Genomic DNA, 22,900 nt, shown 5'->3' on the forward strand with positions numbered 1-22,900 from the left:
TAACCACAAATACTAATTCACCTCTGGAATAGTTAACCCCAGATATCATCATTTAACCATAAACTACAGCAGCAAGTCCTCGAGAAAAATTACAGCCATTTCCTCCTGCTCTTAGCTGTTCACAGTACCAGCACAGCAAGGCCATTTTGGTTGATGTTACAAGGACAGATCAGTCAAACCGTGCAGACTGTTTACCTGCAACTACTGAAAACACTGCTGCCCCTCTTCAGGAACCACATTTTCGTATGGCCTCTCAACAGATAACCCTCCATTAGGTTTGCACCTAAGCCACCCCACAGATTGCAAAATCCACTGTTCATGGGTTCACTGGGGAAGGAGGGAGGAGGGGGGGGGGGCAGTTGGAGGTGATAATTAACACACTGCAATTACACTTTGTACAAAACAAAATATAGAAGCCTAACAACACACTAACAGCAAAATATAATTACAATGACTATGTGTAAATGTGGCTCATAGGTCTTAAACAACTTATCTGATGTTAATTCTTACCCTGAGGCTGGCTCGTTGATGGGCCATCCGAATCAGAGACCCTTGCAACTTTTTTCTTCTTTGGTTTAGCTGCCTTTTTCTTCTTCACTTCAAACTCACTGTCCGTATCACTGACAATGATTTTCTCATCGGCTGAGTCAGAGACAGATGTCCTTTTAACTGCTTTCTTCTTTTGTTTAGCCTCTTTCTTGGTCTTCTCTTTGGGCTCTCTGACTGAACTGCTGACAACATTTTCTACCCTGCAAAACATACCACTGCAGTTAGTGAATCACTTTTCATCTGATTTCACATCATGCATGTCATCTAATCACTAACAAGAATCCATTTTTTAACACAACTACAGGCAATTTCTGAACAATAAGAATAGAAGCTGAAGTAATTCATCAAGACTGACACTGCTTACTAGATAGATATGCTATCCACTACACCACCTGGCCAATGTGGCTGACAAGTCCTGGCCTTGGCAGAAATTTCAGTTCACAGCTACATATTCTATTCTGATGTAGATAAGGCTGAGACTCAATATGACTCCAGTAAAAGGTAATTACAGAAGATCAATTTCTGAATGGTTATACAGTGCTGCCAACAGGTCACTTTAGTCACTTTCAGTTACTACTACTTGTTAGAAGTCAGTAGGTCATCTTATTCATTCTGAGGCAAGTTGGATAGCTTTGTAAGAGCAAGAGCATAAAATAACCAACAGAAAACCAGCAGTAAGTGTCAGTGATGCTGTAAGCACCGCAAGAGCATTGCTGTTGGATACTGATTGTAATCAGTCAGTGGATGAATGGAGGCTTTTCCAGTTGGATGTCAGTATAAGTTGTGAGTGTGTGTTCTGCTTCAACACAAAATCCGACTGACAGTTACTGAAACCAGTCCAATACGAAGTGCACGACAACTGAAATATTCTCAGATAAGTACAGTGGTGAAATGAGCCCCGCCTCATGGGAATGCTAAGACTAAAAGGGCCTTTTCTGCATAAAGAAGATATATTATAAAGGAACTGACCTTGTTCTCACATAGTAAAAGATACAATGAAATCTTATGACAACAAACTGGAATAAGTTTGTATGACAACACTTTCTTTGGCCAGTGTACATACAATATCAGATAAACCTAGAAGCAAGAATTAAAAAATATGAAGAGGGAAAAAGAGCAGCTGGAAGGAGGTGGCCAACAAAAGCTTTCAACTGAGAAAAACCAGATTTCATCATGTGAGGAAATAATAATAATAATAATAATAATAATAATAATAATAATAATAATAATAATGCAGCAGGAACAGGAATTTTTATTATCAACTGTCACTCATAGCACCACTAAATCCAATGGTTGAACTGCTATCAACTCACATGAAGCTGTCATCAGCGGAGTTCAATTCTGCATCCACATGTGGGACAATTTCGCTCTCCTGCACCAAGATATTATCATGCAGCTCCAGTTCTTCATCACTTTCTCCTTCTTCTTCTTCATTGCTGTCACTGAATGTGAACTTCGCCTTTGCCGCTGGAGCAACAAATAAGAGACATCCCATATATATATATATATATATAAAACAGAAAGAAACTTCCACATGGAAAAAATATATTAAAAACAAAGATTCCAAGACTTACCAAGCGGGAAAGCGCCGGCAGACAGGCACATGAACAAAACACACAAACACACACACAGAATTACGAGCTTTCGCAACTGGCAGTTGCTTCGTCAGGAAGGAAGGAAGGAAGGAAGGAAGGAGAGGGAAAAATGAAAGGATGTGGGTTTTAAGGGAGAGGGTAAGGAGTCATTCCAATCCCGGGAGCGGAAAGACTTCCCTTAGGGAAAAAAAGGACAGGTATACACTCGCGCGCACACACACACACACACACACACACACACACACACACACACACACACACACACACACACACATCCATCCGCACATACACAGACACAAGCAGACATATTTAAAGGCAAATATGTCTGCTTGTGTCTGTGTATGTGCGGATGGATATGTGTGTGTGTGTGTGTGTGTGTGTGTGTGTGTGTGTGTGTGTGTGTGTGTGTGTGTGTGTGTGTGTGTGTGTGTGCGCGCGCGCGAGTGTATACCTGTCCTTTTTTTCCCTAAGGGAAGTCTTTCCGCTCCCGGGATTGGAATGACTCCTTACCCTCTCCCTTAAAACCCACATCCTTTCATTTTTCCCTCTCCTTCCTTCCTTCCTTCCTTCCTGACGAAGCAACTGCCAGTTGCGAAAGCTCGTAATTCTGTGTGTGTGTTTGTGTGTTTTGTTCATGTGCCTGTCTCCCGGCGCTTTCCCGCTTGGTATGGGTTGTAGCCCTCCATCCCCTAACCATGAAGGTGGTATCAATTTTTATCTGAATGGTGGGCTTTTGAAGATATAAGAGCTGGGAAGGTTCGCCCTCTATAATTTACTAAAATATTCAACATTTGAGAGTATTCGAGAGCATTCCACAATGTTTCACAATTATATGCAATGCTCTGAAAAGTTCAGGAATAGTCCGGAACATTTGTGAAGAATCCATGATGTTTGGGAACACCCTAAATCATTTTGGAACATTCCACGACACACTAATGTTGTGGAATCTTCTGGAACATTGTGGACCATTCTGGGCCTTTTTGGTATATTCTGGAATTTGCCACTGGTGAGGCTACCCTTTGGTAGGAATATACGAAGCAAGACCAGTCGTGTGTTCGAACATCAGTTTCTTATCAGTGACGAACGGAAGAACCAAAAAAGTAGTGCAATGAGTGAATAAAAACAGACAGTAAAGTGTGACAAAATCATTCTACGCCATACTTTAAAATTTATCCCTTCATTTCAACTACCACACAATCTCATACCAACTCCCTGAGCTTAGCTGGGCACCACAGCTACTTGCCTGTACAGAAACAAATTTCACCTGTAATTGGGGGGGGGGGGGCATCCTGTGGTGGTGAAAGCAAGCAGTTATCTGATGATTTTGCGGTAATTGCTGTCTCTGCTTGGTGGTAGAACAGTACTGGGACGTTTGAAGTTGGAAGGCTGAGTGCCAGTCATTCGCAACATTAAACACAGGAGACCCACAACATGAGACCATCAGACACAGCAAAACCCAGTAAGGCTCAGTCAGTGGGCAGTAGCCAATGTCCTGTGCTGACATACCATTCCTACTTTCTTCCACCCACATCTGTTACTAGTCAGCAAGTTACTGCTCCACCTCAAACAACTTTCACACCTTTGCCTGTCCTATGTATCTTGTAACTTTGAATGCCTAACACATCAATCATACACATCAATCATATGAACTATGATTACAAAAGTTAACAAATGTCTGCCTATTACACATTACGACCCTCTGACTGTCAACGGTCTCTGTCAGATAACAGACGAGGCCAGCCTGTATGCTTTTTAGCTGTGTGTGTCCCTTCACATTTCCACTTCAGTATCACATTGGAAAATGTGTACCTAGGGATGTTTAGGAGTGTGGAAATCTCACGCACAGATGTGTGACATGTGATACCCAATCACCTGACCACGTCTGAAGTCTGAGTCCCGCTAAGCACCCCATTCTGCTCTCTCACAATGTCTAACGACTACTGAGGTCGCTGATATAGAGTACCCGGCAGCAAGTGACAGCACAATGCACGTAATACGAAATTTTTTTTTTTTTTTTTTTTTTTTTTTTTTTTTTTTTTTTTTTTGGGGGGGGGGGGGGGGCGGGATGTGTTGATACTTTTGATCACATAGATCAAGTAGACTGTAAATTGTGCTTTGGAGAGCTGTGTGCCTAGTAAGTGGACAGAAGACCTTTTGGAAAGATCTTTGATGAGCAGCAACACGTATGTAGCATATTTTCAACACGTATGTAGCATATTTTTGTATTACGGAAGTATAAATTCGAATTCCACCAAACATGCATGTTACTTTTCGAAGCATTGAAATCGAGATTGTGATGCGTTTTTGTATGCCAAACATAGCTCATGTCACGTGATCTCGTCAGCCGATGACAGCGGGTATTCAGAGCTGAGGACATGTGATGTAGTCAGCCAATAGCAACATCACTGTTAAGAAGCACGCACACACTAACGGAAAAAGTTAGTGGTTTAAATTAATACACACAGTGTTGCTACATGAAAAGCAAAGCTTTCACATATAATATTGGTCTATAAGATTAATACACTGCAAGAGAAGCTAAGATCGCACATATAATGTTTGTCTTTATGTGCGTATTACAATGTAAGATATATCACACAATGCCAGTAACATTTTTAAACGAGAGTCAAACACACTGATTTAAGAAATTCATCTAACATTCTCGCAGATAGTTCAACTTGCGTAAACGGAAATTTACTTTGATAGCAACTCTTTTTTAAACCACCATTCAGAATATTTTCCCCGCAATCTATTTGAAATAGGTTCATTTCTGCAGGTGCCAGAGACTGCCAGATGACAGGGATCACCGTGTTTGCGCAGCTACGATGTCAAAGGGAGCCTGTATGTTCATACGTGTAAAACATTAGAAGATCTTACATTATGTCATAAAACAAAAAGGCATCAGAGAATACTCCCAGAGAATCGGAATTTCGTAACCCATACTAAAATGTGCACATTTAAAGTGCACATTCGTATGTCCAGATTCCCAGTGAAGTAGGCCACAACCTGATATTAAGCTTTTTAATGTAGTTTTCGGAATGTAAATTTTCTTTGAATACCAGTACTATGTTATCTCATGTTTGGTTCTTTATTATGGCATTATGCCATACGTGCTAGATGTTGAAAATGTGCACTTGAAATGCAGCAAACAGTGTGTGGAATTAAAGACTTCATTTCAAATATATTGTCTGCCTCAGCAGAAAAGATTAGTACAAGAAAATTTCTTTAGCAAACTGAAAAAAGTAACTTCATTGTTCTGCAATGCAATTAATGCTTGGTGGAAATAAAATAAAATCTGCAACCAACAACGCGTTTTAGCCTTCCATAATTATGTGAATGTATATAAATTCACTTGACAGCCCCTGGCCACAGAAATCTGTTGCTTTTTTGACATGAGAGCAGTAAACAAAGAGGAAACAGCAAAATCACTAAATGTAAACATGGATCACGTGGAGACAACCCACTTCCCAACTATAACTCTGACTGCTCTGTGCATCAGCCTGGGATCTACGGTATTTAGGAACTGGGGTAATCCTCCGCCATTCCCTCGAGCATTTGAGATAGGACGTCAAAAATTCGAAGAAATTGGATTTTCAAAAATATATTCATTTTGTAGCGCACATCTTTCTGAAGAGTCTAATGCATAAAACGTGTGTTCAAGGAAATGTAAGAAATGTTATTTGATTGTAAGTGTGCCAAAGTGCAGCGCCACACCTCTTCACACAGCATTCTCCTATCTCATGTCACTGTATTTCGCTCTGTGGAATTTAAATGTGTATATTTTGTAATGGATGCCATCAAACCATATTCAGGACAGGTGAAATTAAAATGTCCTGTGGTGCTTCTCATGCTTACAGACGGCTGGTTTGACAACCTGTCCTCCTCTAAAAACTCTTCAGAAAATTTGCACTCTTTATTCCTGCTTTGTGTGAAAAAATTAAATATAGAATACATAAAACCAGTAAAGACATGAGACAAGCAAGACAACATACATTTCTTCAATCCTTAGCTCCTAGAATTTCTCTCTCTCTCTCTAATCTTGCTACAACTTTAGATGGCGTGCTTTCCTTTCTGCGAAAGAATACCTTACCTCATCAAAGTTCGTCAGACGTTTGTTACATGAAAAATCAACATGTCATTGTCTAATATTGGAAAAGCTGTTAATACAAATAGGACCCAAGACTGGTGTGGTTTCTTGATCTGATTATGTCTATTTTGTCACTCTCTGCTAGATAAAGCAAAATAAGCCTTTCTAATACTGCAACAGTTTTAACACACACCAAATAAACGAGACTGTTTTGGCACAAATGGTCATTTTTATAATACGACATAATATAATTCACAAAGTGCCAATATCAAATGCCTATTAGGCCTACTACAAGCAAAAAGCTTTACGTTAGGAAATAGTATCACACTCCATTCATACACTCCAGTTTCTGAAGCATGAAATCGAAAAGTAGTGGTACGAAATTTTTATACAAACTTTGAATCATTATATTGTTCCATAATTTGTACAATTTCCCCGTTCCTTCTCCTTCGTCGTTCTAACAAAGAATTTTGTTGTCACTAATTCTGTAACTATTCCTGTCAATGTCAAAGCTTACTATGCCGTAATCATCAGCTTAATTATCCCGTGATTATTCTCCGGCTAGGCGTTGTTACATGTTCGTACGACGCATTTTCTGTGCTACTTCCAAAAAAGAAAGTGGCTGCTAGCTGGGGACTGTACAACTGGCCCCTATTAGTACAGCGATCTGGCCAAAAATTCTGTCAAAATTTCATTTTCTTGGATACACTGAGAAGGTAATACGTAATCGCCGGCTGCTACGGCCGAGTGGTTCTAGGTGCTTCAGTCTGGAACCGCGTGACCGCTACAGTTGCGGATTTGAATCCTGCCTCAGGCATGGATGTGTGTGATGTTCTTAGGTTACTTAGGTTTAAGGAGACTGATGACCTCAGAAGTTAAGTCCCATAGTGCTCAGAGCCATTTTAATATGTAATCTTTCTTACCTGTTATTCGTTCATTTCCACTACGGTAGACTGAATCTGTGGATTTAGCTAGTAGTTATAACAACGCTCATCATTCACAAACCCAGTCAACCACACAATCAGGCAGCGGTTGGCATTCATCCGTTCAGCCTTACCTCGCTCAGCTTGTATAGCCCCTTTTGACTGTAAGAAAGTTTGTTTCTACACGATACAAGGATTCTCCTGACACAGACATCATGTACACTATGTACGCATTCAAAAATCAACTTACGATTCATTCAGAAATCAACTTAGAATGCGTTCAAAAAGGTTAAAAAATGACAGCGATGTGTTTCAAAGTGATACGAATAATCAATTCCCATATCCAGATTCCCAAGCTTTTCAGTGTGGGTTTCGGGATGTAAATTTTCTTGGAGTACCAGTACTGTATTAACTCATTTTTGATTATTATGGCATAATGCCATACGTGCTAGAAGATGAAAATGTGCACTTGAAATGCAGCTAGCAGTTGAAATTAGCCAATAATATGGAACAAAACACTCCATTTCAAACACATTGACTGCCCCTTGTTCTACAAGGTGATTAATGCATGACAGAGAGAAGAGGAAATAAAATAAAATATGAAACTAATAACATATATTTGTCAACGAGAACTATGTGAACGTATTTTAATTCACTTGATAGCTCCCACCCACAAAAATTCTGTTTTGTTTTCATTTGACGTAAGAGCAGTAAACGAAGAGGAAACAAACGATATCACTAAATGTAAACAAGGAACATGTGGAGACTACACACTTCCCACTATAACTTAGACTGCTCTGCGCATCAGCCCTGGATCTATGATATTTCCTAACTGGGGTAATACTTCCAACCAAAATTGGTGTCAGAACCTACATCTTTTTTGCTTTCAATTGCCACAGTGAACAGTGCTAATGTTGGGTGGCTACATGCTAGAGTTATCCTATTAGGCAGTAGTTCAGAGGACAGTGGGGAAAGGTTAGTCTTTGACCTTAAATTTGTCCCATAATTTAACAATACTGTGAAAAGGAAAGTTTCCACTCACCATATAGCACAGATGCTAAGTCACAGATAGACAACAAAAAGACTGTCAAAGCTTTTGTCAAAAACAGATGACGTGCACAGCTCACACACACGACTGTCTCAGCAACTGTAGGCACATTGCAAGCAGCAGCACCAGTGCACGATGGGAGTGGCTACTGGGTGGGGGTAAGGAGGAGGCTGAGATGGGGAGGAGCAGGGATAGTAGGGCAGGGATGGCAGACAGTGCAGTGCTGCTGGGGAGCGCCAGCAACAAGGTGGAGAGAGGGTAGGGCACGGCAGGGCAGCTATGTGCCGTCAGGAGGTTAGACGGAGGGGAGTGGGGGAGGGTTGGTGGAAAAGGAGAGAAGTAAAAATACTGGGTGCAGTGGTGGAATGAGGGCTGTGTAGTGCTGGATTGGGAACAGGGAGGCTGGATGGGTGAGAACAATGACTTATGAAGGTTGAGGTCAGGAGGGTCACGGGAACATAGGATATATTACAGGGAAGTTACCACCTGCGCAATTCAGAAAAGTTGGTGTTCGTGGGAAGGCACAGGCTGTGAATCAGTCATTGAAACAATGGATATCTTGTGTGGCAGTGAGCCAGCAACCGGGTGGTCCCTTCATTTCTTGGTCATAGTTTGTTGGTTTATTTTTTATTTTTTTATATGATTCATTCTCTGCATCACTCCATATTTTGCGTGATATTTCCTTTCTGATGTGCACACTCACTCACTCACTGACTGACTGATCTCATTGTGACGTCACGCCAATTTTAGTAAGGTTTTTGCCTTTGTCTACTGTTAACTTCCTCAGATTCCATTCCTGTCTAATCAAGCTGATTTCTGAAATACCTTTTTGCAAAATAAGCTGTGAGAATTTTCACCACATCTAGTTAAAGTATCTGAACATTCATTACTATTCTAATTATTAATTTTACTTATATTTGTTTAAGGTTTTAAGTCATCCAACGTACATTTGAGACTTTTGTTTCACATATATGTGTATTTTTTATTGTAAATAATAACTTATTACGCTAGAAAGTAATAATAACAATGATAATCTGTAAAGGAATTTGTAACGCATGATTTTCTTACACCACACCCATAAAATAAACGAAATTTCTTCATGTTTGTAACATAAGTTTTCATTTTTCAAAATTAATTAATGGTGGTAAGATAGTTTGCAAAATTTCAAATTACTAAAAAAATGCTGAGTTACGGTTTTGAAGAATGTTAATTATGTATCAGCCTTTGTATGAAAAATATTTTTTTATACATCATTTTGAAGATATTCCCTCTAAAGCTAAAATGCCAAATTACCTTTACAGACACATTTGCACTTAAACTGTGCAGAAACAAAACATACATGTTTCATTATTCCCTACTCTAAGTCTGTTTTGCTGAACTTATTGAACTTTGTGCAGGCATGCTTCAAATAACTTTCAATGACTGCCATCCAGTATACATGTGAAAAACAAGTTTAGTGCAAGGTACTCTGGACAACCAAAGCACTGAAAAGCGTGAACACACATATACACTACATTTGCAAACCACTTCATATAATAGAATCACCACACTCCTACAAAGAAATTACCCTGCCAGCAATCAGTATTATTAATACACTCCTGGAAATGGAAAAAAGAACACATTGACACCGGTGTGTCAGACCCACCATACTTGCTCCGGACACTGCGAGAGGGCTGTACAAGCAATGATCACACGCACGGCACAGCGGACACACCAGGAACCATGGTGTTGGCCGTCGAATGGTGCTAGCTGCGCAGCATTTGTGCACTGCCGCCGTCAGTGTCAGCCAGTTTGCTGTGGCATACGGAGCTCCATCGCAGTCTTCAACACTGGTAGCATGCCGCAACAGCGTGGACGTGAACCGTATGTGCAGTTGACGGACTTTGAGCGAGGGCGTATAATGGGCATGCGGGAGGCCGGGTGGACGTACCGCCGAAGTGCTGGACACGTGGGGCGTGAGGTCTCCACAGTACATCGATGTTGTCGCCAGTGGGCGGCGGAAGGTGCACGTGCCCGTCGACCTGGGACCGGACCGCAGCGACGCACGGATGCACGCCAAGACCGTAGGATCCTATGCAGTGCCGTAGGGGACCGCAACGCCACTTCCCAGCAAATTAGGGACACTGTTGCTCCTGGGGTATCGGCGAGGACCATTCGCAACCGTCTCCATGAAGCTGGGCTACGGTCCCGCACACCGTTAGGCCGTCTTCCGCTCACGCCCCAAATCGTGCAACCCGCCTCCAGTGGTGTCGTGACAGGTGTGAATGGAGGGACGAATTCAGAGATGAGAGTCGCTTATGCCTTGGTGCCAATGATGGTCGTATGCGTGTTTGGCGCCGTGCAGGTGAGCGCCACAATCAGGACTGCATACGACCGAGGCACACAGGGCCAACACCCGGCATCATGGTGTGGGGAGCGATCTCCTACACTGGCCGTACACCTCTGGTGATCGTCGAGGGGACACCGAATAGTGCACGGTACATCCAAACCGTCATCGAACCCATCGTTCTACCATTCCTAGACCGGCAAGGGAACTTGCTGTTCCAACAGGACAATGCACGTCCGCATGTATCCCGTGCCACCCAACGTGCTCTAGAAGGTGTAAGTCAACTACCCTGCCCAGCAAGATCTCCGGATCTGTCCCCCATTGAGCATGTTTGGGACTGGATGAAGCGTCGTCTCACGCGGTCTGTACGTCCAGCACGAACGCTGGTCCAACTGAGGCGCCAGGTGGAAATGGCATGGCAAGCCGTTCCACAGGACTACATCCAGCATGTCTACGATCGTCTCCATGGGAGAATAGCAGCCTGCATTGCTGCGAAAGGTGGATATACACTGTACTAGTGACGACATTGTGCATGCTTTGTTGCCTGTGTCTATGTGCCTGTGGTTCTGTCAGTGTGATCATGTGATGTATCTGACCCCAGGAATGTGTCAATAAAGTTTCCCCTTCCTGGGACAATGAATTCACGGTGTTCTTATTTCAATTTCCAGGAGTGTAGTTGGTACACAGCTGATGTCCGCCTACCATACCCCAAAAAGATCCACTACAGAAATTTTAAGCAAAAGATGCACCATTCCTGTCACTTGACTAAATCTTTTTCAGGTTATGAACCCCACCCCTAAAAAAGCCTCTGTCTTGCAAGGAGCATGGTCAGTACTATACACTCTGTCCTCAGTTATTGGAGTAACCAGACAAGTTTTACAAATGTATGAGGTGATGGGGAAAAGGACTCTTCCCTTCTTGAGGTAATTCATTGTGACCTTGAAAATCAAATTATAAACACTCTGTTTCACAGGATTTATTTAAGTTGTGCAGATGTCTTAACTTTCAGTAATTGTCATTTAGCACACCAATGAAAGATAAGCATAATGTGTAGCACAAGATACTCTGACAACGTAAAGTACTTAGAAGTGGAAATACATGCCATACATCACATTTTCAAACCACTTCATATTAACAGTATCACTACTCTGCTGGCATAAAATGCCCGTAAGTAGTAGTAGTAGTTGTAGTAATAGTGATTTGTAGATGACAATGTACCACAAAAAAGATTCAGTGCACTAGCTATATGCATGTAAGATATGCCATCCTCTTCAGTTGAACAAATTAATTTTTGAGGTTATAGCCTAAACCTAAAACTTCCAATAAAGATTTTCCTTATTTGAAGTTTTGAATAAACCTGCGATTTCAGTCCATTGATTTCAAACTGTATCCCGATGACATTTTCAGCCCCAGGGTGCCACAAACTCACTTTTTTTGGACTAAACTTATCAGTTTCTCATGCTCTATTTTTCGTGTACAAGATAGTTTGTCGATTTGACTGAAGAAAAACTAATTTGAATTTCACTGATTATCATCTGAAGTCTGTACGTTTTGGAGATAGGATAGGCATAGTGTGACTGCTCACACAGTGGCCTACTGATTTGAAAAGATCAGCCCTCTCTGGCCGATGTCAGTCATCGGCGGAATCCATCATGTCAGAGACACTGACCACAGCCTAGCAACAGAAACGTCAACAAAAGGGGAGTGCTGGTGAACTACCAAGAATAGTGTAATGGATGCTTCAGGACACTTTAAACAGACATTGAGACAAGACCCACCGAAGTAGAAATTGCACTAATCAACATGGCCACCAGCTGCGTAGATAGAGAGGTACGGAAAGTGACAATTGTAGTGAAAATAGAGCATTAGCAAGCACAGTAAAGGAACTACTGGAAAATTAGTATACCTACTACTATTATGGACGTCTGATAAAATACAAACTGTAATTAAGTCAAACTGAATAGACCGTTTTATGCATACATTTTAAGTGGATAGTAAAAACAGCTCGAACAATTACCATGAAAATTTGTCAGTAATTATCTCCCCACATTAGTCCGCTGTTAATTTGCGACTAACATTAAAAATAATCTAGAATGAAAGCAAATTTTCCTCCTGTAGGAGAATCAGTACCTTGCTTTCAAGATACAAATAAACTACTTGTATTCTGAACAACCTTACACACTCACTGTACGAGTTCTAGGCATGTATACTTCAGCGAGGAGTTGTCATTTTCGAAGTGCCACTTTTATTCCTTTCTTTCTATCCATCTGACCATTCATGGTGTCTAATGTGAGAACCATAATTTGTCTTTCATTGACACATGTCACATTAGCTACCTTTAAGGCAGTTTCTCACACTACTCAGAAAAGACCCATGTTTACCTCAGATATCTAACAAATATTTAAAGGTACATCAATCAGCCAGAACATTACGACGACCAAACTACTACTGATATAAACCCTTCAGGTGATAGAAGCTTCACCTGTCAAGAAATGACAGCTAGTCAGACATGCACAGTCATGTAATATCAGTGAGCATGCTGTCAGTGTGAAGAATGGTGAATTGCGCGGAGGGTCAGCACAGGCATTTTGTAAACAGCACAACTCCCTGGGTTCAAGAAGCGCTGTGATTAATCTTCAACACATGGCGAAACCAAAGTGAAAACTTGTCCAGATGCATTACAAATGTCTGCCATCGTTCTAGTGTGTGCGAACACACAGTGCACATAACACTCCTGACGATGTATGTGCCTACATCAACACATCAGCAATGCTGACTGAAATGGTCACATGATGATCTGCACTGGACACTGGTGCTGTGGCAGTGTTGCACAGCCTACTGAATTCAGATTTTTTTCTTGGTCATGCCAACGGGGGTAAGGGGGGTGGGGGAGGGGGCGTCGTGGATCCATTGTTTTTAGGGAACAGCTAGCTCCTTGACACCTAAACTGTGGAACAAACACTGATGCTGGCTCCCTTATGCTCTGAAAAACATTGATGTAGGCATGCGTGGGTCCAGTGGAGGTTGTGCAAAGCACTATGACAGCCAAGGAATATCATACACTGGTTGCAGACCACATACACCCCTTCACGATAATTTTTCTTGACAGCAGTGGCATTTTCCGTCAAGATAATGCACCATGTCACAAGGCCAGAAGATTGAGTGGTTTGATGAACACAGTGGCAATTTCCAACAAATTTGGGATGTGACAAAGTAGTCACTCATCCCGCACCTCCTCAAAATTTACGGTAATTAGGCGGCGTGCGTGTGCACGCGCGCAGTTCTGGTGCCAATCCCCTCCAGCCATGAGAAACTGCAGGTCCACCTTTTCTAACATGTGTAGCAAGGATCATAATGGTGAAATTTCTCTCTCAAACAACATGCTTTCTTCCATTAATGGGACTTGTGACTATTGGGCACAGTTTGTGTCATGGGGACATTAAGTAACAGCCTCTTGACAACTTGTTCCTCAGAATTATTGAAATGTCTATTATTCTCCTTCCACATATTTCCTGGAGTAGAGAAGCTTTGGAAAGTAGCTGTAGACATTTACCTCCCCACTGTCTAGTCTCTTTCTTATCCAACAGGAAACGCCAGTGGCTAGTGTCACCTTCTCCAGTACACTTTTTAATGGGATTTTTACTCACCCACTGCCTCTTGCCCCTTCCAACATAAAATTTTGTGACACTGCACGATTCAAATCACTTTCCCTGCACCTGCTGTGGACAAGGACTCTGATGCCCTACTACTCAGAACACAGAGGGCAATGAGAACACTCCAAGTACTTGGGGTGGCAGGTGGCAGACTTTAAAAATGACACAGCCACCACCACCAGACAAAGTGCACAGCACAGCATGCGGCACATGAATGAAGCAGCCGCCCCTTCGGAACAGAGTAGTGGACTCACCCAGTGGCCAGGATGAGACTGCATTTCTGGGCAGGGGCAACATTATCCTGTGTGATCTCTAGTACGAGTGTGTATACCTACTACCACTACCAGTGATGAAAATACAAAAAAAATATGCAACCAGATGGAACTTATTCATGATACTTAGAAGGGTGAAAATCATGCAGTGATGAACATAAAGAAAGAGAAGGAACAGCAGTAGAACCTAGAACAGGCACTGGAGGAATAGAATAATACAAGGCATTAACTGGTATAATTTTTTTCTAGAGGACAATTTGACCTTGGTTTAAGAGTTGTGAAAGAAGATTGTATACATGTAAGAGATCTTTAAGACCAGAAGGTTCCACACAGATTAAATAATGGTAAGAATGAGATTCAAAACCTGATTTAAATTGCAAAACTGCTGATTATAAATGAATACACGAGGTGGCTACTCAAACTTAGAAAAAAGGGTTCCCTGAATTCAGAGTGTGAGGAGACAGATTGCCGGGAGCAGGAGGGGGCAGTGTACCACAATAATTACTTTTCTTTCCTCCGAGCTGAGCTATATACCAGCCACACTGCAGTTTTTAAACACTGCTAAATTATTTGGAACAACAGTTATATAATTAACATTCTGGGATATTAGTATTTTAAAATTAGAGATTTATAAAACTCAATTTTATTCAATTTCAGTACTAGGTGAAAAATGCACAATTCCCCGAGTCTTCCCTGATGTTTCCAGGTAAAATGTTATTTCCTGAGGATTCCAGGTTTTCCAGAAGAATTGCCACCCTCACTCATTGCAGAACATTAGAAAATTGGAGATGGGATCAGGGTATACAGAGAACCAGAGATTGTCTAGAGTTTGTCAGGTAGCATTAAGCATCAACTGACAATCAGGGGACAGCAACACAGAAGAAGCCAAATAGGTCGATTAGAGAGATGTAATAGTGAAAACGTGAACACTACTCACAGATTATGTATTGAGCTTGTTCCAACTGACCAACTGCTGCATGTAGTAGGAGTAACAATGTACGATTGTGTGACACATTATCAGTGTGTCAGCAATCCTTCTAGCAAGTGAATCCTGATGATGCCACTACTTTTTTGTAGGAGTAGCTCCTGAATTGGCTTCAGAAAGGCTTAGTGAACCCCATACCAAGCCTTCCAACCACAGAAAAAAATCTGAGGATGTACTAAGAATCAAACCCAGGCCCTTATGCACTGAAGACTACAGAGGCTGTCTAACAAGAAATATAGAATTTCATTGATCGAAGGATAAAGTATAAAAATTTGATATGTGAATAAGCAAAAGGGAATAAAAATGTCTGAAAATGAGTGACAAGTGCATACGGCACATTAGGAATGGCTACAGGAGAAACGCAGAAGCACCCAAGTGCACATGAATACGGGAAAGGCAGACAACATGGAAATTAATGATAAAATAAATATTTGGAGGAAGGACAAGCACTACTATGAATATCTAAAGCTCAGGTGGGCAAGCTAAGGAGGGAAGAATGAAAATGGATGGAATATGTAGAAGGGATGTACAACGACAAGAAATGCAAAATACGTTCAGGCTTCATCAATTAATTGCAATTCCAAAGAAGACATATGAATACTAAAGGACAATAAGCACGGTAAGTTCTGCGTGCAAAATACTCGCACAGATTCCTTATACAAAAACAGAAGAACCATTAGAAGTCAACCTCTGGGAAGATCAGTTAAGAAGGAATGAAAATTACTGCACCATTTCACTCAGTAACTTCATTTTGGGGTGTGGAGAAATGTAGGCATATGCAAGGCAAAACTGCCCTTACCACTACTTCAGAAAACAGGTTGAAGAAAGGCACACTACACTTACAGTACCTGTAGAGTTAGATATTTTGACAATTTTGAATGGAAAACACTCTTCAAAATACTGGAAGTAGCACAGATAAAATACAGATAATGGAAAGATATCTACAACTTGTACCAAAAAGAGACTGAAGTTGTAAGAGTCAAAGGACATCAAAGGGAAGCAAAGTGGAGATGAGTGAGACAGAATTGTAACGTATCTTTGATGGTATTCCACCTCTACATTGTGCAAGGTTTAGCAAAGGAGATCAAGGATGAATTTGGAAAAGGAATTTAAGTTCAGGTAGGAAGAAGTTAAAATTCTGACGTTCATCAACAAAGTTTTGTCAGATACTGTAAAGGACTTTGAAAATATTTTGAGCAGAAGGTATGTCGTCTCAAAAAAGAGGTAATAGTATCAACTTCATGGAAAGGAGGGGATATAAAATGCATGCTGGCAGTAAGTAAAGCTTTTCTGGGTACTTTGACACTCAATATAATTTAAGCCTTTTTCTGAAATGGTTTGCCAGAAGTGAGATAATACTGGAGTGAAACATGGATAACTATCATGTGGAGACGAGAAGAGAACAGATACATTAGAAATGTGATGCTATGAAAGAATGCTAAAGATAAGATGAGTAGATCAGGTAACTAATGGAAATATACTAACTAAGCTGATCATGAACAAAGACTGTGGTGTAACTTTACTAAAAGAAGGGGTAGTTTGATATTACACATACAGAGCTATTCAGAATTGTTGGCTTGGTGATGTGGGAAAGGGTAAAAATAAAGACCAATGTCATGTCATTTAAAGTACCCAAGTCCAGCAAATGCTTTTGATTTTCTTCTTCACGTCCGAGTCCACAGACTATTTACAATACAGCTGGTGTAGACAGAGACAGTGACAATAACTGCTCACCTGCCGTCCTTCGTGCCGTCGTCCTCTGCGCTGCAGGGGGAGAGATGTTCCCTGGCGAGGACTCACTCACTGAATACACAGAGGCATCTGTCTCTTCACTATCCGAATCCACGAACTTTCTCTTCTTCTTAGGAGACCCCTTGCTTTTACCCTTGAAAGTCTGCTTAGTTTGTTTCAACGTCTCTGCACAGACAAATGAAAAAGTTACATTATAAAAACTTACAATTTAGTGGACAAAACTTTACTGATAATTCACAGTTAAGCACACGCACCTTTGCGTTTCTCCTTGAGTTTCTTTTCCAGCTGTTCTGGGGCTACTCCTACTCGTTCCTGCAGTGATCTGGCATCCACACCATCATCAGGAGTATCCGCATCTTTCTTTCCTTGCTGCAAACAATTTTTATAGCTGTAAAAACACTTTCCACAAAAAACTGCAATTCACAGGCTGCAACTACTCTGCAGGCCTTACCCACAACAGTTTTTCTGCATGATTAAGGACACCACTGCATTTTACACCATTCCAAAGTGACACTTATATCAGAGATAACACTGAGTTAATCTGGCACTGGATAATTGTCATCCTCTACATGAAGTGTAATAATGTAAGATGGGAGTTTTCACACTGCTGTACTCCCCGTGTTAAGTAATTACAGGTTAAAACACCTGGTAACAGTAACATAATCTGTATCACCGGATCCCAGTTGCAGATTGCCATTTTTTGCCACATATCTTTTCCTCAGAGCTGAATATTTGATGTCAACTATCCAGATACTGTGCAATCTAAGAAAATAACTTTCCTACTTTTGTTAATATTCTTTTCAATACTGATGCTATAATAGCCTTGCAATCAGTTATGTCCTCTTCCAAGATAGTCAATTCAAAAAGCCCAAGTCTAAGTCACTAGCATGTGACCTTGCTAGTTTGTTACCCAAATTATCTGTGACCATGTCACAATGAATACTTGCACCCTAGGGCAGAAAACATTTAATACAGTAGTTCTAGATTTGTAAATAAAATGTTTCCTTTGAATCTTGGTACCCACTGCTGTCAATGGAAACAACTTACTGCCTCGTACCGAGTGCACTGGTTTAGTATGACAGAGACACAGTTTGAGGCAATTTTAAATCTTATTTACTTAGGTTTGACATATCTTAAGTCACACATTTCAGTTATTAATACATTTGAACTTATAATTATTAATATGCTTTAAAAAGAAAGCTCAAATTCAAAATCTGGAAACATTCTGAATTCAGAAAGTATAAATGGCAGCTGAACATATCTGCAGGGATAAATTTCACCATTGTGAAATCTAAGCCCCAAGGGCAACAGACAAGTCTGACCATTACATTGTAAAGATCAAAATAAAATTGACTGCTATGGTAAAGAAGAATTCTACAAATAAAAGTACACGAAAATTCAACCAAACCAAATTAATAAATATAGAGTACTACAAATTAAAATTTATTCAAGAATTAGGTCCAATAAATCCAAGGAAGAACACAATCACCCAGTTTAGGGAAGACTCCAAAGTTTTGATACCCTCAATCCCAAATGTCAGAATTTATAACTAATAAAACAAAGGAATTTGAAACTTAAAAGTCCACTGAAACTCATTTAAAACACGTATTTTGCGATCCAATTGGAAATAAATAGGAATCACTGATTCTAACAAAAGGTAGTGGCATAGGTAAACCTATATATTTAAACCTGTTATAATGAAACTAGTTACTAAATTATAATTTTATTGAAGTATATAGGTCCTGCAATTGGTAGGAATCTTTAGGATTAATGTAATTAGGTGAAATCTGGAACAAATCATCGAGTACGATTGAAAGTATTTTTTTTTTTTTGGAAACTAAGATGGTCTTGTATTAAAACAGTATCGAAGTTAAAGTCTATGGTATTTAAAGAAAAAACCAACCGAGAGAATCAAAATTGATTGTTGTTGTTGTGGTCTTCAGTCCTGAGACTGGTTTGATGCAGCTCTCCATGCTTGATGCCTCAGAACATTTCCTACCAACTGATCCCTTCTTCTGGTCAAGTTGTGCCACAAACTTCTCTTCTCCCCAATCCTATTCAATACTTCATTAGTTACGTAATCGACCCATCTAATCTTCAGCATTCTTCTGTAGCACCAAATTTCGAAAGCTTCTATTCTCTTCTTGTCCAAACTATTTATCGTCCATGTTTCACTTCCATACAAGGCTACACTCCATACAAATACTTTCAGAAACGACTTCATGACACTTAAATCTATACTCAATATTAACAAATTTCTCTTCTTCAGAAACGCTTTCCTTGCCGTTGCCAGTCTACATTTTACATCCTCTCTACTTCGACCACCATCAGTTATTTTACTCCCTAAATAGCAAAACTCCTTTACTACTTTAAGTGTGTCATTTTCTAATCTACTTCCCTCAGCATCACCCGATTTAATTTGACTGCATTCCATTATCCTCGTTTTGCTTTTGTTGATGTTCATCTTATATCCTCCTTTCAAGACACTGTCCATTCCGTTCAACTGCTCTTCCAAGTCCTTTGCTGTCTCTGACAGAATTACAATGCCATCGGCGAACCCCAAAGTTTTTATTTTTTCTCCATGGATTTTAATATCTACTCCGAACTTTTCTTTTGTTTCCTTCACTGCTTGCTCAATATACAGATTGAATAACATCTGGGAGAGGCTACAACCCTGTCTCATTCCCTTCCCAACCACTGCTTCCCTTTCATGCCCCTCGACTCTTATGACTGCCATCTGGTTTCTGTACAAATTGTAAATAGCCTTTCGCTCCCTATATTTTACCCCTGCCACCTTCAGAATTTGAAAGAGTATTCCAGCCAACATTGTCAAAAGCTTTCTCTAAGTCTACAAATGCTAGAAACGTAGGTTTGACCTTCCATAATCTAGCTTCTAAGATAAGTTATAGGGTCAGTATTGCCTCACGTGTTCCAACATTTCTACGGAATCCAAACTGATCTTCCCCGAAGTCTGATTCTACTAGTTTTTCCATTCGCCTGTAAAGAATTCGCATTAGTATTTTGCAGCTGTGACTTATTAAACTGATAGTTCGGTAATTTTCACATCTATCAACACCCGCTTTCTTTGGGATTGGAATTATTATATTCTTCTTTAAGTCTGAGGGTATTTCACCTGTCTCATACATCTTGCTCACCAGATGGTAGAGTTTTGTCAGTAGTGGCTCTCCCAAGGCCGTCAGTAATTCCAATGGAATGTTGTCTACTCCGGGGCCCCTGTTTCGACTCAGGTCTTTCAGTGCGCTGTCAAACTCTTCACGCAGTATCATACCTCCCATTTCATCTTCATCTACATCCTCTTCCATTTCCATAATATTGTCCTCAGTACATCGCCCTTGTATAGACCCTCTATATACTCCTACCTTTCTGCTTTCCCTTCTTTGCTTAGAACTGGGTTTCCATCTGAGCTCTTTATGTTCATACAAGTGGTTCTCTTTTCTCCAAAGGTCTCTAATTTTCCTGTAGGCAGTATCTATCTTACCCCTAGTGAGATAAGCCTCTACATCCTTACATTTATCCTCTAGCCATCCCTGCTTAGCCATTTTGCACTTCCTGTCAATCTCATTTTTGAGACGTTTGTATTCCTTTTGCGTGCTTCATTTAGTGCATTTTTATATTTTCTCCTTTCATCAATTAAATTCAATATTCCTTCTGTTACCCAAGGATTTCTATTAGCCCTCGTCTTTTTACCTACTTGATCCTCTGCTGCCTTCACTACTTCATCCCTCAAAGCTACCCATTCTTCTTCTACTGTATTTCTTTCCCCCATTCCTGTCAATTGCTCCCTTATGCTCTCCCTGAAACTCTGTACAACCTCTGGTTCTTTTAGTTTATCCATGTCCCATCTCCTTAAATTTCCCCTTTTTTGCAGTTTCTTCAGTTTTAATCTACAGGTCATAACCAATTGATTGTGGTCAGAGTCCACATCTGCCCCTGGAAATGTCCTACAATTTAAAACCTGATTCCTAAATCTCTGTCTTAACATTATATAATCTATCTGATACCTTTTAGTATCTTCAGGATTCCTCCATGTATACAGCCTTCTTTTATGATTCTTGAACCAAGTGTTACCTATGATTAAGTTGTGCTCTGTGCAAAATTCTACCAGGCGGCTTCCTCTCATTTCTTTGCCCCAGTCCATATTCACCTACTAAGTTTCCTTCTCTCCCTTTTCCTACTACCAAATTCCAGTCACCCATGACTATTAAATTTTCATCTCCCTTCACTATCTGAATAATTTCTTTGATTTGATCATACATTTCATCAATTTCTTCGTTATCTGCAGAGCTAGTTGGCATATAAACTTGTACTACTGTAGTAGGTGTGGGCTTCGTGTCTATCTTGGCCACAATGATGTGTTCACTATGCTGTTTGTAGTAGCTTACCCGCATTCCTATTTTACTATTCATTATTAAACCTACTCCTGCATTACCCCTATTTGATTTTGTGTTAATAATCCTGTAGTCACCTGACCAGAAGTCTTGCTCCTCCTGCCACTAATTCCCACTACTAGTAACTTTAACCTATCCATTTCCCTTTTTAAATTTTCTAACCTACCTGCCCGATTAAGGGATCTGACATTCCACGCTCCGATCCATAGAATGCCAGTTTTCTTTCTCCTGATAACGACATCCTCTTGTGTAGTCCCCACCCGGAGATCCGAATGGGGGGACTATTTTACCTCCGGAATATTTTACCCATGCAGACGCCATCATTTAATCATACAGTAAAGCTGCATGCCCTCGGCAAAAATTACGGCCATAGTTTCCCCTTGCTTTCAGCCGTTCGCAGTACCAGCACAGCAAGGCCGTTTGGATGATTGACTGATCTGGCCTTGTAACAATAATCAAGACTGTTGCCCCTGCAACTACTGAAAAGGCTGCTGCCCTTCTTCAGGAACCACACATTTGTCTGCCCTCTCAACAGATACTCCTCCGTTGTGGTTGAACCTACGGTATGGCTATCTGTATCGCTGAGGCACACAAGCCTCCCCACCAACGGCAAGGTCCATGGTTCATGGGGGGCAAAATTGATTAGAAAATTAAAGTTTAATTAGTAAAAATGATATAAGTGGTGTGTTTTGTCAATAATAAATAAAAGACCTATTCTGCCACATTCAATGGGAAACTTGGAAATTTATACATTGGTAGGAACATTTTCTAAACCACGTATCTTTTGTACTTAATAAAAATAGTAAAAACATTGTTATACTTCATATTTTGAGCATTTGTACACTCTTAAAAAGTTACGTTTCAAAATTCATCTACGTAGTGTAACAGTTGAAGTGAGTCAATTTTGAGAAACAGTTAATTGTAATTTTATTTAAAAACCGTTTATAACAATACCAAGGATTGTTCAGAATTATATATAAAAGGGGCAGCCATGTTGGCACAAGAGGTCAGTACTTCATCAATGGAGTAAAGTGTAAGTCAGTGTATTATGAGATTTTGTGCAAGGAGCATGTAATTGCTTACGTGAGTACAGTATGTACATCGGTGCAATAAGCATGTCAGACTTGGCAATTGTATAGAGTATGTAAGAAGACTGCTCTATCATTACACCACTGTACATGAAAATATTAAAAACTAGGTGATATCATAAAAAGAAGTTCTGAAACAATGTTCAATTTAGTCATTCTTGGCACAAAACACTAAGTTGCAGTGGACATAGAGTAACTCAGTGACTGTTGCAGCAG

The 22,900-nt window shown here is 40.4% G+C and overlaps 1 protein-coding gene across 1 annotated transcript in view; it reads right to left on the bottom strand.

The window, feature by feature from the left end:
- The window catches only part of LOC126291679 (DNA topoisomerase 2-like), a 174,674-nt gene that overhangs the window by 15,246 nt on the left and 136,528 nt on the right, over positions 1-22,900 (bottom strand). Inside the window, exons 21-24 of the mRNA XM_049985274.1 lie at positions 17,442-17,556; positions 17,170-17,352; positions 1,863-2,016; positions 511-749 (exon numbers count right to left, since the gene is read on the bottom strand). Of these exons, the coding sequence (XP_049841231.1) occupies positions 511-749; positions 1,863-2,016; positions 17,170-17,352; positions 17,442-17,556 (691 nt within the window). The remainder of the gene's footprint in view (positions 1-510; positions 750-1,862; positions 2,017-17,169; positions 17,353-17,441; positions 17,557-22,900) is intronic.

Source organism: Schistocerca gregaria, chromosome 9 (genome assembly GCF_023897955.1).
Source record: "Schistocerca gregaria isolate iqSchGreg1 chromosome 9, iqSchGreg1.2, whole genome shotgun sequence".
NCBI classification, from domain to species: Eukaryota; Metazoa; Arthropoda; class Insecta; order Orthoptera; family Acrididae; genus Schistocerca; species Schistocerca gregaria.